Raw genomic sequence first — 13,991 nt, forward strand, 5'->3', positions numbered from 1 at the left:
AGTCCTCGGAATGAATGAGAGAATGCTAGGGGAGAAGTTGACTGCAGGGAAGGATTGTATCCCCTAGAGTGTTCTGTGTATCATGTTAAACCAGGATGATTCTTAAATCACTAATGTTGCTCAAATTCACTTCTTCGAAATCAAGTCTTTGTTGAGTTAGGTCAGTGGAGGCCCTGGATGCCTAAATCAGAACCCCAGGACATTCTGCAGAGGAGAGGGGTGTTCAAAGGTTGGGGGTGCAGGGCGAGCAGGGCCTTAGGCCGAAGAGTGAAGGGGGGGCATGGCCCACAATCAGACCACGGGTTGAGGTGGGGTCTTTCTCACGCTCTCTCAGTGGTCAAGGGCATCTACATAGAGGGAGAAGCCGCTGGAACCGCCAACGTAGTGCCCAGTCCCTGTCCGCCGCGTGTCTTGAACCAAGGTGTCCAGCAGACGGCGCACGCACGAGGAGGTGCCGGGAACGCGAGCTGCCACTCTAGCCAGAGTCGGTCATAGAGCCGCACCACTTCCGGTCCCGGGAGCGCAGGGGAGCCGGAAGTCCGGTGGGCTGCGGGCGTCGCGATGGAAGACAGCGATTATGAGTCGGTGCTGTGTGTCAAGCCGGAGGTCCACGTTTACCGCATCCCACCGCGGGCCACCAACCGTGGCTACAGGTGACTTCCTGCGGGCCCTGGCTTAACCCTTTGCCCGCCGCCCCGACACACCCACTACGGGAGCCGAGGACGGCCCTGTCCGGTTTTGGGGCCGGGGCGCGGGGGACACGACGTAGTGCTGGGGTTTTTCAGTTGGCAGCCAGAGCAAGGAGGACCCAGAGTTGGAGCCGTCTCAGTACCAGGCGCGGGACCACGGGCGGTGGGGGAGCCGTTAGAACCCAGCGCTTGGGGGCTGCTGGAGGTCCTGAACTTGGTCAGGGCTGGTGGTGTCCCAGAGCTTTCTCTTCCAGGGCTAACCAGCGGCCTTGAAAGGGGGTCTTTGAAAGCCGGCAGGGGTGAGGAGGACCCGCCAGTGGCGAATTCCATAAGGGGAGGACAGGGAGCCCGGAACCCGCCAAAAGGCCCTAAGCCGGGAGCTTCAGGCTGATGGTGGCTGGAGCCCAGGGCCCTTTCCTGCCCAGCTCCCTTCCCCCAGTGTCACCTGTGATCACAGCTTGTGGTGGTTGGATGGAACCCATCCTCATTTAGTTTGTGTTATTTTCTCTTGAGATGAGGGGGTTGGGGGTTTAGCTCAGTGGTATAAGCGCCTGGCATGCAAGTGCCTGGTCCTGAGTTAGATCGCCAGCACCAAAAAAAAAAAAAAAAAAGTAGATGTTTCTCCCAAGATGAATAAACACAAACGCTTGTAAAGGATGAGAGTATCTCTGGAAGGGACAGTAGTAACTGCCTTAAGGAAGGAGAACCAGTGTTTTACTGTGAGTCACTTACACCGTTTTTGTGTTGTTTGCATTTAATTATCCTTGTGTGAAAAAAGATACCCTTGATACAGGGAACCAGTCTGTGTCACTGAGTGCTGGCTGGTGCTGATACTTGAGGAGAGGGGTGGCTCCTGAAGGCGGGGTGTACCCAAGTGACCATGAATTACGCGGTTGGCCAGCACTAGAAGAACTGTGGAGCATCCACCTACCTGCCCATTTGTGCTTCCTGGTTGTGTTAGCACAGGCTGGTGGAGAATCTTCTGCAGCGTGATGGAAATTAAAAATAGCGTGACAGCAACAATAAGAAAAATACACTCACAGCCTGTATACAAACTGGAGATGGGACACCAGCCTAGGGATAGCTGTCTGCCCTGGTCTGCTGCTGAGTTCTGAGTTGGGTGGGTTTGGTTTCCTCTTGGTCCCCCAGAGAGTGAAGTTACCAGATGCTGGGCCTAGCTGGTCTGGCATAGAGGAAACTGCCAGCCTCTGCACGTCACCCTCCAGTTCTCCCTAGCTAGAAGCTAAGGCCTGCTGCTCCAGTAGGAGGAACTGAAACCAGGTCTGCTGACTGGTGAATTGAGCATCTGCTATTAAGTGACCCACCAACCAATCTTCACCCACACTTCTTGACAGCTGACACAGGGTTAGGACTTCCAAGAAATGTCTCCTGGAAACACCTGCAGTTCTTGGTATTTAGGGGTTTTACTAAGCAGCAGCTTTGAAGTTGTTTTGAAAGAGGCTGTTGCTGTTGGTCTGTGGCCGTGGTGGCAAACCTGTGACACACTTGCTGTAGTGGGCTGTTTGTTAGTGAAAGCTCTAAAGTGTCCGCCATCTCTGGTCTGTGGTTCCTTGGGTTTCTTTCTGCCTGGGATACCTTCGCGAATCTATTTCCTAAACATTCACTTGTCCAACATTAGCTCACACTGTTACTTTACTCTTTCTATGGATGATTTCTCCCCTGTATTTTCCCTCTGAGATGATCTCAGGGTCCCAGCTGGGTAGTCTCACTGCCTTGGTTTTAGCAGCATCTTAAACAGAAACTGCCCCCTGCCGCCAGCTGCTTCCTCTACAGAAAGGGAACCAGAAGAAATCCCTTGGGAGAAGGTCTGCAGTGTAGAGTGGGGGTCAGCAAGCTGAAACTTACTGGTTTTGAATGACCCACAAGCTGAGAAGGGTTTTTTTTTTTTTGGTCTTTTTCGTTTTTGTCGGTACCAGGGATCGAACTCACGACTGCCTGCTTGCAAGGCAGGCGCTTATGCCGCTGAGCTAAATCCCCAGCCCCTGAGAAGGGTTTTTACATTTTTAAATAGTTGGGAAATTTTTTTTTTTATCTATTTCATTGTGCAAAAATGATGAGAGTTTCAGGCTTCAGTGTCTGTATAGTGTTATTAGAACAGCCATGCTCAGTAGAAAGTATTTCCTTAAAATAACTAACGCAGTCCACATACATACTGTTTGACTTTTTCTCTTCAGCGTCAGAGTTGTCTGGTTGTGACAGAGGCTGTGTGGCCTGAAAGTCAGTTTGCCAACCTTTTTGCTCTAGAACAAGCAGCCCTTCCCATTCTCGTCCCCTGCATGGGAGAAAGCAGCAGCCTCTGGTAGAGGCTCAGTGGTTTTTTGTCCCCATAGGGCCTCGGAGTGGCAGCTGGACCAGCCATCATGGAGTGGCCGGCTGAGGATCACTGCAAAAGGGAAGGTGGCCTACATCAAGCTGGAGGACAGGACCTCAGGTAAAGGCAGGAGAGGCTGCAGGGGACCGAGATGTCACATACTCCACGTGACGAAGGCAGAGGGGCCCGGGGCTGGCCAGCCTGCTCAGGGTCCTGGATATCCGAGACCTCGTGTACCATTCAGCTGCCCCCATTCAAGGTGTCAGGTATAAAATGGAGTCTGTCTTGTCAACCCTTGTTCCTTTCTGGGGTCTGTAGGAAACCACAAGTTTTGGAGGCCAAGGAAAAGAGACCTGCAGGCTGCTGCCAGCAGGAAGCCCCAGAGCCTTCCTGGAAAAGAGACTTGCCTCTGAGGCTGCTGAGCTGGGCTCTTACTCAGGAATTCTGTTTATCAGCCAAATGGTAACTCTCCAGAACTGACCAGGCCTGATAACGGAGGAGCTGGAAACTTCCCTGCTCAACTCTGTGTGTACAAGAGGATGTTGCTTCTGGCTGCAGCTCTAGATGCTCAGAAGTGGGAGAACGGAGAGAGTGGGAAATAAAGAAAAGAGACCAAAGCTGGGGTCAGGTGGAGCCTCTCTTCTGATGGGAGGAAAGGACCTGCTCGGCCACTGTGGGGGTGTTTATTTATACATTTAGCAAGATAAAGTCACGGGACACCCCTTTGCCTAGCAACCCATTGATTGGATTGCCTTGGGCTTGGTGTTCTCTGGACTGGAGCAGCTTCTTTGCTGGGGATATTTATTGTTCTCCAGCCTGCCATGCGGTGTGATCCATCTCTAGCTTCAGCCACTCTCCACAAGAGGACAAGCCACACTGGACCGTCTTGGGGTCAGCTGGGAGATATGGTCTCGGCGGCCACCTACACCCCTAAGTGACCCTGTAGATCCCAGCTTGAGACCCCCGTTGGGGTCCACTCAGTGAGGAGTCACAGCCTTGTGTCACCTACTTTTTTCTGATATGTGGAGGATTCCCTTTGTGGAACAGAAGGAAGTGCCAAGATTTAGGGGCAGAACCCCTGTGCCTTCTGAGAACTGTGCCACTTCTGACCGAGTTGCCGTCCTTGGGCAAGGCATGTGACCTCCGGAGCCTTGGCCCCATTTTTGTTGAAAGGAAGATCACATTAGTTCCTCTCTCACAGGGCTGCTGGAAGCAGGACATGAGCAGGTATTTGTCCTGTTGCTCTGTGAGCTGTAAGGCGATCCAGAGCATTGGTTTGTTCCTTTGGAGCGTGGGGTTGATAGGAGAATTGGCTGCAACGGAGTTGGAAATGTCTGCAGCAAATTTCTGGGGCATCCCCAAAGGTGTCGAAAGAGGGTAGCAGTAGTCTTCTGGAGGAAACCTGGAAACTGACTTCAACGTGACTACATAATGGGACAGCCACCGCTCAGGGCCGAGCATCACCTGTAGGGCCCACCCCTGGTCCCCTTAACTCAGGGTCACGTTCACCCGCTTCCCGGGGAAGATTTTAATGAGCACTTTGCTCCAGGCCAGAGTTTCTCAGCCTCAGCACTGTTGACCTCTGGGCCCAAGAGGTAACGTAAGATAGACAGCAGTGTCCCTGCCTCTACCTGCCAGTCACCAGCAGCTCTCCCAAGGTGTACAACCAAAACTGTCCCCAGATTTTGTCTGCTCTCTTCCTGGGAAAGGGGAGCAAAATCAGCCCTCCATGAGGACATTGCTGAGGGCCACTGGCATCTAGGTGGGTCTGGCCCTGGCCCCGTGGTCATCCTGGGGCTAGACAAAGTGATAAGAAGCTGCAGGCACCATCAGTTTTGATGGGTTCAGCCTCATTACCCTGTCCCTCCAAGCCACAGGGCTCCAAGCCAAGAGACGCACTTGGCTCAGTCCTCACAGCAGTGACAGCAGCACAGCAGGCCGGAACAGCATGGCCCCGCCCGTGTGTGTGCTGTGAGGCGGCTCTGAAGAGCTGGCGGTGATAAAGGGGTGCATTTCCCAGGACACCTCCTGAGTCCGCTCCTTGTTTTGCCCTGTCTCTGAGACCGGTTGAGTCAGCCTGCTTTGGAGTCCTCTGTAGGTGCAGAAACTTCCTTGTCCTTTCTCAGGGCTCAAGGCCCTTCCTGCAGTCTCCCTGGTCGGCGAGGCTCTTGAAGGGCAGGGGGACCTTGTCCAGGGCTCTTGCACCAGGGCCTCAGGCCCTCAGGGTGTCCTGTGCATGGGTAAATCGGGTAGAATAGGTAGGTAGCAGGTGCAGCCTTTGTGTGTGAGCTTGTAATTTCAGGGAAAGCCGGAAGTCTGAATTATGTCACATGTAGTTTGATTTTGAAATACTTGGCAGTTAAATAAAGACAGTAAAACCATGGACTGGGTTTGACCTGTAAGCCACCTCTGACTCATATCTGATGGACGCCAGGTGTGATGGTGCATGCCTGCAATCCCAGTGCTTGGGAGACTGAGGCTGAAAGGTTGCTTCAAGTTCAAGGCCAGCCTGAGCTAATCACTAGACTTTGTCTCAAAATAAAAGAAAGGGTGTGATGGGAATCCCGAGCAAGTCTGCCTATCCGCCTGGGCTTGCCAGAGTCGCCTTGCGAGAGGGGGCCTGGTGCTGTGACAGAAGCACCAGGCTGGTGGGGCTCAGGACTCACCCGCTTGTGTTTTCAGGGGAGCTCTTTGCTCAGGCACCAGTGGATCAGTTTCCTGGCATGGCGGTGGAGAGCGTGACGGACTCCAGCAGGTACTTCGTCATCCGCATAGAAGATGGAAATGGTATGCACAGGTCGGGCTGCCCCTCTTCCAGTGTCCTCCGCCTGGGCGAGTGGTTGATCATGTGTGTTGGCCCCCAGGGCGACGGGCATTTATTGGAATTGGCTTCGTGGACCGAGGTGATGCTTTTGACTTCAATGTGGCTTTGCAGGACCATTTCAAGTGAGTGCTTGTGTGAGACATGGCTCGCGTCTCTTCCCTTCTTCCTCTGGACAAGACAACTCCCCTGTCAGGGTACGCAAGCAACTGTGTGTGGGGTGTGTGTGCTAGCAGAACGCCAGTCCTTGCAGGCAGGCCACCTTCTGTCCACTCTGCTGTCCGCGTCACAGACCTCTTACCCTTTACCCAAGGCCAGGCTCTGCCATGCCAATCAGCTTCCCCATCTTTGAGGTGTGACATCTTCCTTGCCAGCCCCGGAGCTGCCAGAGTCATTGTGACATTCCTTTGGTCTCTTCTAGGCTTGCCCCTCCCTGAAACAATAAGGGTCACTCTGATTCCCAGGCCACCCAGTAGATGCCTTGGTGTTCTTTATGGGAAGATAGGGGACAAAAATGCCCCTCTGCCATCTGCGGAGCTCTGCCACTGACTGCCAAGAAGTGGGCAGGGCCTGACCACTTGTGCAGGCACCCTTGTCCCTGATGGCTGCTGGATGGCATTGTATGGAGATTGGGGACCTTTGTGTTGGCTGTTGGCCTTCATTTCTGTCCTGACCCACCACATGAGGATTGTGCCCAGTCTGTGCCAGTGACTGGGAAGGAACGGGCCAGGCTCTCAGAGCACTTCCTGGAGCCCAGTACAAGGGATGTCATCACAGTCCCAAGCATCGTAAGACCTGGACCATCAGCCTTGGTGGAAGCTGACGCGCACGCAGCTGCCTCCGTGTCGGAGCCGGGATTTGAATTCCTGATTTCCCACCCAGCGCCCTCGTCCTGGACTGAAGCGAGTGTGCACTAATGCAGGCAGATGCTCCCTCGCCCCACTGTTCTGTCCTGGTCTCTCCCCAGGTGGGTGAAACAGCAGTGCGAGTTTGCAAAACAAGCCCAGAACCCAGACCAAGGCCCCAAGTTGGACCTGGGCTTCAAGGAGGGCCAGACCATCAAGCTCAACATTGCAGTGAGTCCTACCTTGTGTGGCTGTGTTGGCCATGGTCACGTGACGCTCGTGGGCACCCAGCCCCGCCTACCGCTGTCCTCAGGGTTCACTTCCATCAGTGCAGCTGGGTTCACCGCACACCGGCCTGTGCCAGATTTGCACCTGGTCCATAGAGACCTGTGCTCTCAGGAAGCTCAGCGTGGAGCCGAGGAGGGCAGGAGAGGTTCTGTGACGGAGGGTGCTGTGAATGCCCAGAGAAGGGGCCGTAACTGGGGGCCCCAGCAAGGCTTCCCAGAGGGGCCAAGGTGTAGGAAAGGATGAGGGACCAAAGGACAGTTCAAGCCTCTGAGTTGAGAAGCGACATCAGTCACTTGCTCAGAGCTGGTGTTTCTTTACTGGCTGTTCCAGTGGGTGAGGAAAGGTCCATGCGGCACCTCCTGTGCTGTGTCTTGGCCTTGTGGTTTGAGTGAGGAAGCCTTGGGTACCCTGGGCCAGAAGGGTGAGTGCTGGGAGTTGGCAGCTTCCGGCAGTGTTGATGTCCTGGCCATCTTTGTTCTGAGCAGCTGTGCCTCTGGCCCCTCTTGCTCCTGTTGGGGGAACAGTTGGGGTGGGTGGGGTCACCTGGCCCTTACTTGGCTGCCTGGGGAGATGGAGTTGGAGTCAAGAATTTGGGGAGCCAAGTAGGTTTGCTTTTTGAAGAAAGTTTGTGACTAAAATAATGCGTTTCCTCTCCACTCACCATCTCTTTCTCCTCTTTCCTGCTTCGCACTGGTGGTGTTTTGGGACCCTGGAAGTTGGCCAAGTGGCCGTAAGAGAAAATACGAGTCCAGTCCAGTGGACAGGTTGGGATGTGATTCTTTCTCTTGCTTGGAGGAAACTAACATTTAATGAGCATTAGCTATGGGCCAGGTGGTGTTTGCAGGCATTTCTCACGCAGGTAAACATCCTCCTGTTTGTCAAGCCCAGGGTCCTGAGGCGCAGGGAGGCGATGGGACCTAGCCAGGGGCTTGGCACTGGGGCCGACTGGACGGCACCGTGTGGCTGACCTGCTGCCTCTCCAAGGCGGAGCCCTGGCGTCTTCCTCTGTGTAAATTGCGCTGCCTTCCAGATCATACTTCGCATTCAGTTTTGTGTTTTCAGATGTTTTATTGAAGTACAGTATGCACACATAGAAGTGCCCCTATCACAAGTGTAGACTCAGTGAGTTTTACAAAACCAAGCTTAGCTAGGAACTTTTCCCGCATTACGAAGCCAAAGGCTGCAGCACTGGGGAAGGCCTTTCCCTGCTGCTCCCCAGTTCCTGCCCAACCCGACCTTGGAGGTGCTAGAGTTTGTTCGTAGCCTTCTCATGTGGAGCCCTGTACTTCCTTCCCTTTTGTGTACGGCTTCTCTAATTACCAGCTGGGAGAGTCCCCGGGGTTGGTGCGTGTAGCGTGTCCCTTTTCACTGTTGTGACACGTACCGTTGTGAGAATACCTAGTTTATCCGTGTTCCTAGGGGTGCATGTGGTAGTTTCCCGGTCGGGGCGACTACACCAGAGCTGCAGTCTGGCTGGGGTTCACGTCGCTGTGCACAGATGCATGCTTTGCTCCCAGGTCAGCTTCCAGGAGTGGGGTTACGGTGCCGTAAGTTCCTGTGTTGAGCTGTTGCACAGCCTGTTAAGTGTTTATTTTTACCACTGCGTGTTAGATTCACAGAATAGTGGGTTCCACGTTGGCATATTTGTACATGTGCAACACACTTTGGGCATCCCTCCCCTGAGTCTTTCAGAGTAGTTTCACTGACTAAGGCTGTGCCTGAATTGGCTCCTGTTCCTGGGGATTCACAGTGGTCAATGCTTTAGCCATTCTGGTGGGTGTGTCACTGTGGTTTTAACATGCATTTCCCTGATGACACATGAAATCATGTGCTGGGGTTTTCACTAAACATATTGCTGGTAGATTCAGAATTGTGCTGCATTGAATAGAGTCCTGTACAGTGAAGGTGCTAATATGACCATCTTCTGGCTATACGGAGTTGGGGACCTGGGGTTCCCTCTCAGTTTCCCCTTTGGGGTTTTTTGTTGTTATTGTCGTTGTTTGGTACCGGGGATTGAACGCACAATTGCACTTGCCAGGCTTGTGCTGCTGGGCTGTATCCCGGCCCGCTACGCTTGGGGTTTTCCGATGCAGCTGGACCTCAGCAAAACTGACGGATTTGCACTCGCTTCCTCTCTAGAACATGAAGAAGAAGGAAGGAGCAGCGGGGAGCCCCCGAGCCCGGCCCACCAGCACAGGAGGGATAAGCCTGCTTCCCCCGCCCCCTGGGGGCAGAGCCTCCACATTGGTCCCACCCCCTGGGGAGCAGTTGTCGCTGGGAGGGTCCCTTGTCCAGCCGCCAGTTGCTTCTGGCTCAGGTCAGTGTTTGGGGGTGCTGCTGATTCTGCACCTGGGGGTTGCAGCCCAGGTTTTCCTGCCTCACACTTATCTGTCGCTTTGTCCCTGTAGTTGGCAGACAGGACATGGGCGCCGCAAACTAGATACCTTATTCCCCAGACACCTTTGGGCTCCCTGATAGCGTGAAGATCCTGGTCCTTGAGGCATGGAGGGACCGCAGACACAGACACCTCTGTGCCCTCCAGTGGCAGGATGAGTCCCAGGCACAAAGGACACTAGCAACCCACGCGATCTGGGAAGGCTTCCCTGGGCAGGGGCACTGAGCTGGACTGTGAGGAAGGAGAGTGGGCCAGAGGTGCTGGCATTCAGGGCGGAGAGGAGAGTGCAACTGGGTCAGACATAGGGACCAGGCGTGCCTGGGCGATGGACGCAGCACGAGGTGTCCTGAGGTGAGCAAGAGGTCACCCTGGAGCTGGAGTTTGGAGCGAGCTCCTCTGTGGACGCTGGGAAGCTGAGTGGCAGTGCCCTGCACAGGTGGCATGGCCCAGCCCTTTCCTCTACCTCCCCAGCTGACTGCATGATGTCCCTGGTCATCCTTGGGCTGCCTGTTTCTCACAGCTCTCACACCCAAGCCTCCCAGCTTTCCTGGCTCTTGGTTGCTCCTCTGTCCAGAGGTCGGGCATCCAGCCCAGCTCACTGGGGAGAGCGGCAGGAGGCACAGTCAGGGAGCCCCTGCCCTGGTCCCAGGAATCGCTGTGTGTACATTATTTCTAGCGTCTCCCAGGTCCAGGGCAGCAGTCTGCGTTCCTGTTCGTGTTCCTTTATGAATGCTCACTAAAGCAGAGAGCTGCTGCCTCAGCCGTCCCTGAGATGCTGGAGCACCCAGGTTGTGGCCGGGGAAGGCTGAGGCCTCGGGAACCCTGCAGGGACAAAGCCCCTGACTTACAATGGATGGAGTTATGTCCTGCTGAGTCCACCGAAGGCTCAAATTATAAATCAGAAACCCAGAAACTCAGTGGCTCATGCTGTAATGCCAGCCCTGAAGGAAGGTGAAGCAGGAGGATTTCCCAGCTTAGTGAGATAAGAGCTGGGGATGTGGCTCAGTGGTAGACCTCCCTTGGGTTTGATTTCTGGAACTGGCCAAAGAAAGCATCCTGGCTGGGGATTTAGCTCAGCAGCACAAGCACCTACCTCGCAAGTGCAAGGTTGTAAGTTTGATCCCTGGTACCAAGAAAAAAGAAAGCACCCTAAAAGCCATTGATAAAGTTAGAAAGCTGTGGATAAAACCATCCAGCCAAGGACGTCTATACAGCAATGTCTCTGCTCTTGTGGCTTCTGCTCCAGGTCCGAGGCGGGTGGTCAGACGTCCTGCAGACAGGGCGGGTCAGGCAGTGCTCATTAAGCTGACATCCATCAGCACTGCCTGTGTGCTCGAGGCCGGACCGGCTGAGCTAAGGTTTTAGCTCACATTCGCCTGGTCCCCAGGAAACAGCTGCTTCTCTGGTTCTCACCCACAGGACTGAGTGCAAGCAGTGCCCACAGCACCCATCTCTTGTGAGAGTCCAGTGAGCTCATCTGGGTACCGCACTCAGAGCTTGTCTAGAACCGCATCTAGTCTGAGTGTTCAGGACAGGCCGTCCCTCTCACTCTATTAGTGTCACCCCACTATGGCCACAAAGTGCCGGGCCTGTGCACAGCGTTCCAGGCACACTGGCCTGTTGAATGCTCTCACCAGCCCTACGAGCAGTCATGGTACTGTCCTCACTTTAGAAATGATAAGACCAGAAAATCGGTCAGCTCCCATGGTCAGAAGACCAACAGTGTGTGGTCTTGTAATCCTGAGAGTCTGAGACCAATCTAGGCTACATACCAAATTCTCATTCATTCATTCATTCTCTCTGTTTCTTTCTCTCTTTCTCATGCTTTTGCTCAATCTCTCTCGTCCTGTCACTCTCTGTCTTTGAGACAGGGTCTCATTTTGTAGGCTGGCCTCAGACTGACAGTGATCCTCCTGTCCCAGCCTCCTGAGTCCTGGAAGTCCAGGTATGCACTACCAACACCCAGTTTGCACAGTGAGTTCAGGGCCAACATGAACTACATGGCAAGACACCATCTTGAGATGGGTGGGGTGGAACTCTTCTGTAATCCCAGCATTGGGGAGGCTGAGGCAGGAGGATCATTGGAAGCTCAAGACCAGCCAGGGCTACAGAGTGAGCCCCAGGCCAGCCTGAACCATTCAGCAAGACCCTGTCTCAGAAAGACCCTGGCTCAAAAAAAAAAGAAAAAGAAAGACCCAAGGCCTGCCTGGTCTGTCTCCCTGAGGGGCTGTGGTGAGTTTCATGGTTAACATGGTTAAGCACCTGGCAAGCTGTAAAATTCACCATTCTCGGGGCCTCATTTTATCTGTTCCTCAGCTCAGTGCAGAGGAGGACAGCAGATCAGTGCGAAGGCAGAGGGTGGCGGGCACAGGCCCTTTTGAAGGGACCATTGGGAACAGTGCCAGCAGAGTCCCAAAGCAGGTGCCACAGCCCCTGCCTCCCACCTGGTGACAACATCCACGGCCACGAGGCCCACTTCTGTGTCGACTCTGCTCTTCTGCAAGGCTCTCTCTGAGCCTTGACCCGGGTCGGGGGCCTGGGACTTGGCACACACCTAGCATGAGGTGCTCTCGCTATCTGCATGCAGCGACAGGCTTTCCGTGCAGGTGACCTTCCAGCCTGGGACATTCTCCGCTTGGGGCCAGAGTGGGTTTCCACACACTCTTCCGGCATGAGAGACGGTGACACATGACTCACTGCACCTTCCTGTTGCTTACTGCTCTGAGAGCCCCTCCAGGGCTCCTAAGGCGACCATGGAAATGGGCAACTCTCGGGTGTCTGGATGCCCAGAAGCACCTCGGGGTGTCTGTGTGAGGTGTCTGTCTCAGCCTCCCGGAGCCATGGCACAGCAGTGGCTCTTGTGATTCGGTCACTGACAAAACCAGAACAAGCTCTCTGACCCCCTTTTGTCTCTGTTTTCTCCCTACCCATTCAAAATGGGGACATCAACAGGAGGTGCCACTATGTCCTGGCCACAGCCCAAGCCTGCCACTGCTGCCACTGCTGACATCTGGGGAGACTTTACCAAATCCACAGGGTGAGGAGGGCCGCACTGTGGCGGGGCTGGGTTGGGTGGGTGACACCACACATGATCCTCCCAGTGGGCAGGTCTCATTGGACACTTTGGAACCAGTGGAAGGCAGAGCCTGGGGTGGCACATTGTCCACCGGGCCTCTCTGTGAAGGTTTGTGCCACACCCCACTGCCTGAATGAGTGTGGTCCTCTGAGCCGTCTCACCACGTGCCTGGCTTGTCCCCAGCTGCCCCAGCACAGCAGGCCATCGAGGTCCTGACTCAGCCTGGCCACACCGCACAGGACTAGGCCCTGCTCGGGGCCAGGCAGAGAGGTGCGCAGCTCTTGCTACACCGTCAGCCATGCGGACGGCCTAGGCCTGGGTTGCCCATAGGGAGTGGCTTGGACTCTGTATGTGGTCTGTGTTCCAGCCACTCAGTGCTGCCGCTGCAGCGTGGAACAGCCATGCACAGGATGGACGCGAGTGGGTGCAGCTGCATGCAACAGAACTTTACTTACAGAAACGTACAGGCGTGATGCAGCTAACACAAGAGTCTTTAAAGAAAGTTTGCATTAGCTAAACACACAGCCACGTCTAGACTTGGTCCTTGAATCACAGTTTGCTGACCACTGCGCTAACCATTTAGGGACTGCCTGCATAGACCAGTGATGGAGAGCCTTTTAAAGGTTTCCGTGATGCAGACATCCCGCTGCAGCATGTGTGCCATAGGTTCGCCACCACTGGCATAGAGCCCTGGCCCAGAGACTCTTCTCTCTGCTCTTAAACAGCCCAGCGCTCACTCTTCCTGTGTCCCCCTTACAGGTCAGCTTCCAGCCAGACACAGCCGGGCACAGGCTGGGTCCAGTTCTGATTGGAGCAGCATTCTCACGACACTGCATCTGGGAGGGAGCTGCCTTTTCCGGGCTGAGATTGGAGCTGCAGCGCCTGGCCAGCTCCTGCAGTGTCCTCTCCTCTCCTTGCTTGCTCTGGACAGACTGGCCCCATGGGGCAGTAAAGCGGCACCGTGTCACAGTGCTCTGGGATTCGGGGATACAGCTGGAGCTCAGGAGAAGAAACACTCCGGGACCTCTCCCCCGCTCAGCGTGAGGGCGACTGAGACTGCCCTTCCTCCATTGCAGTGACCCGCATTAAACATGAGCCCCAAAGCAAAGGAATGGGTTGAGTTTGTGGCCCGGATTCAGAGCAGCCCTCTTTGGGGGTGACGGTTGTCACAGGGTCACTGTTGGCAGGAAGCTTTCTACACTTCCCTTAGTGGCAGCCACTCAGGTGCCCTCCAGAGAAGGACTCCCGCCTCATCTCTAGTGGGTCTTCGGGCTGGGCTTGGCCTGGCCTTCGGGAAGCTGGAAGGATTAAGCCGCTTTTTTCAGGTGTCCTGCTATGCTTTGCTAACATGCGAATCTGCACTAACTCGCCTTTGCAGCGTGCACCGCGCGGACTTCTGGAGGTGCTGCCCGCTGGCTGCCCGGGTTCAGGCAGCGCACATCTCTGCCGCTCACCTGGTTCCCGTCTGCCGGCCAGGTGGGCAGTGCAGGGCGAGACGAGCATGGAAGCCAGAAGGAACGGCATGCAGCAGGAAGGTGCAAGCCC

General features: G+C 54.9%; 1 protein-coding gene across 2 annotated transcripts; it reads left to right on the forward strand.

Annotated features, from left to right (window-relative positions):
• The first annotated feature begins 477 nt into the window (after nucleotides 1–477).
• Necap2 (NECAP endocytosis associated 2) lies at nucleotides 478–13,445 on the forward strand. Of its 2 annotated transcripts, XR_010042955.1 has the most exons (9): nucleotides 478–653; nucleotides 3,041–3,141; nucleotides 5,704–5,808; nucleotides 5,886–5,967; nucleotides 6,810–6,918; nucleotides 9,115–9,292; nucleotides 11,242–11,315; nucleotides 12,323–12,407; nucleotides 13,206–13,227. XR_010042955.1 is itself a non-coding variant. In XM_003471388.5 (8 exons), exons 1-8 carry the CDS (start codon nucleotides 562–564, stop codon nucleotides 13,252–13,254), a joined length of 801 nt encoding a protein of 266 aa, XP_003471436.1. In that variant the 5' UTR covers nucleotides 479–561; the 3' UTR covers nucleotides 13,255–13,445. The 2 variants fall into 2 exon arrangements, 1 of the variants encoding a protein (XP_003471436.1); XM_003471388.5 differs by lacking the exon at nucleotides 11,242–11,315 and having other exon boundaries at nucleotides 479–653; nucleotides 13,206–13,445.
• The last annotated feature ends 546 nt before the right edge of the window (nucleotides 13,446–13,991 follow it).

Source organism: Cavia porcellus, unplaced genomic scaffold (assembly GCF_034190915.1).
Source record: "Cavia porcellus strain 051 isolate PalLab524CR breed Dunkin Hartley unplaced genomic scaffold, mCavPor4.1 scaffold_25, whole genome shotgun sequence".
NCBI lineage: Eukaryota > Metazoa > Chordata > Mammalia > Rodentia > Caviidae > Cavia > Cavia porcellus.

What these genes read in the sequence shown, in the direction of transcription:
- Necap2 (XM_003471388.5), top strand. Translation starts at nt 562, where the DNA reads ATGGAAGACAGCGATTATGAGTCGGTGCTGTGTGTCAAGCCGGAGGTC. An exon ending in GCCAGTTGCTTCTGGCTCAG is followed by an intron (nt 9,293 to 12,322) that starts GTCAGTGTTTGG and finishes GGACATCAACAG; the next exon opens with GAGGTGCCACTATGTCCTGG. An exon ending in GACTTTACCAAATCCACAGG is followed by an intron (nt 12,408 to 13,205) that starts GTGAGGAGGGCC and finishes TCCCCCTTACAG; the next exon opens with GTCAGCTTCCAGCCAGACAC.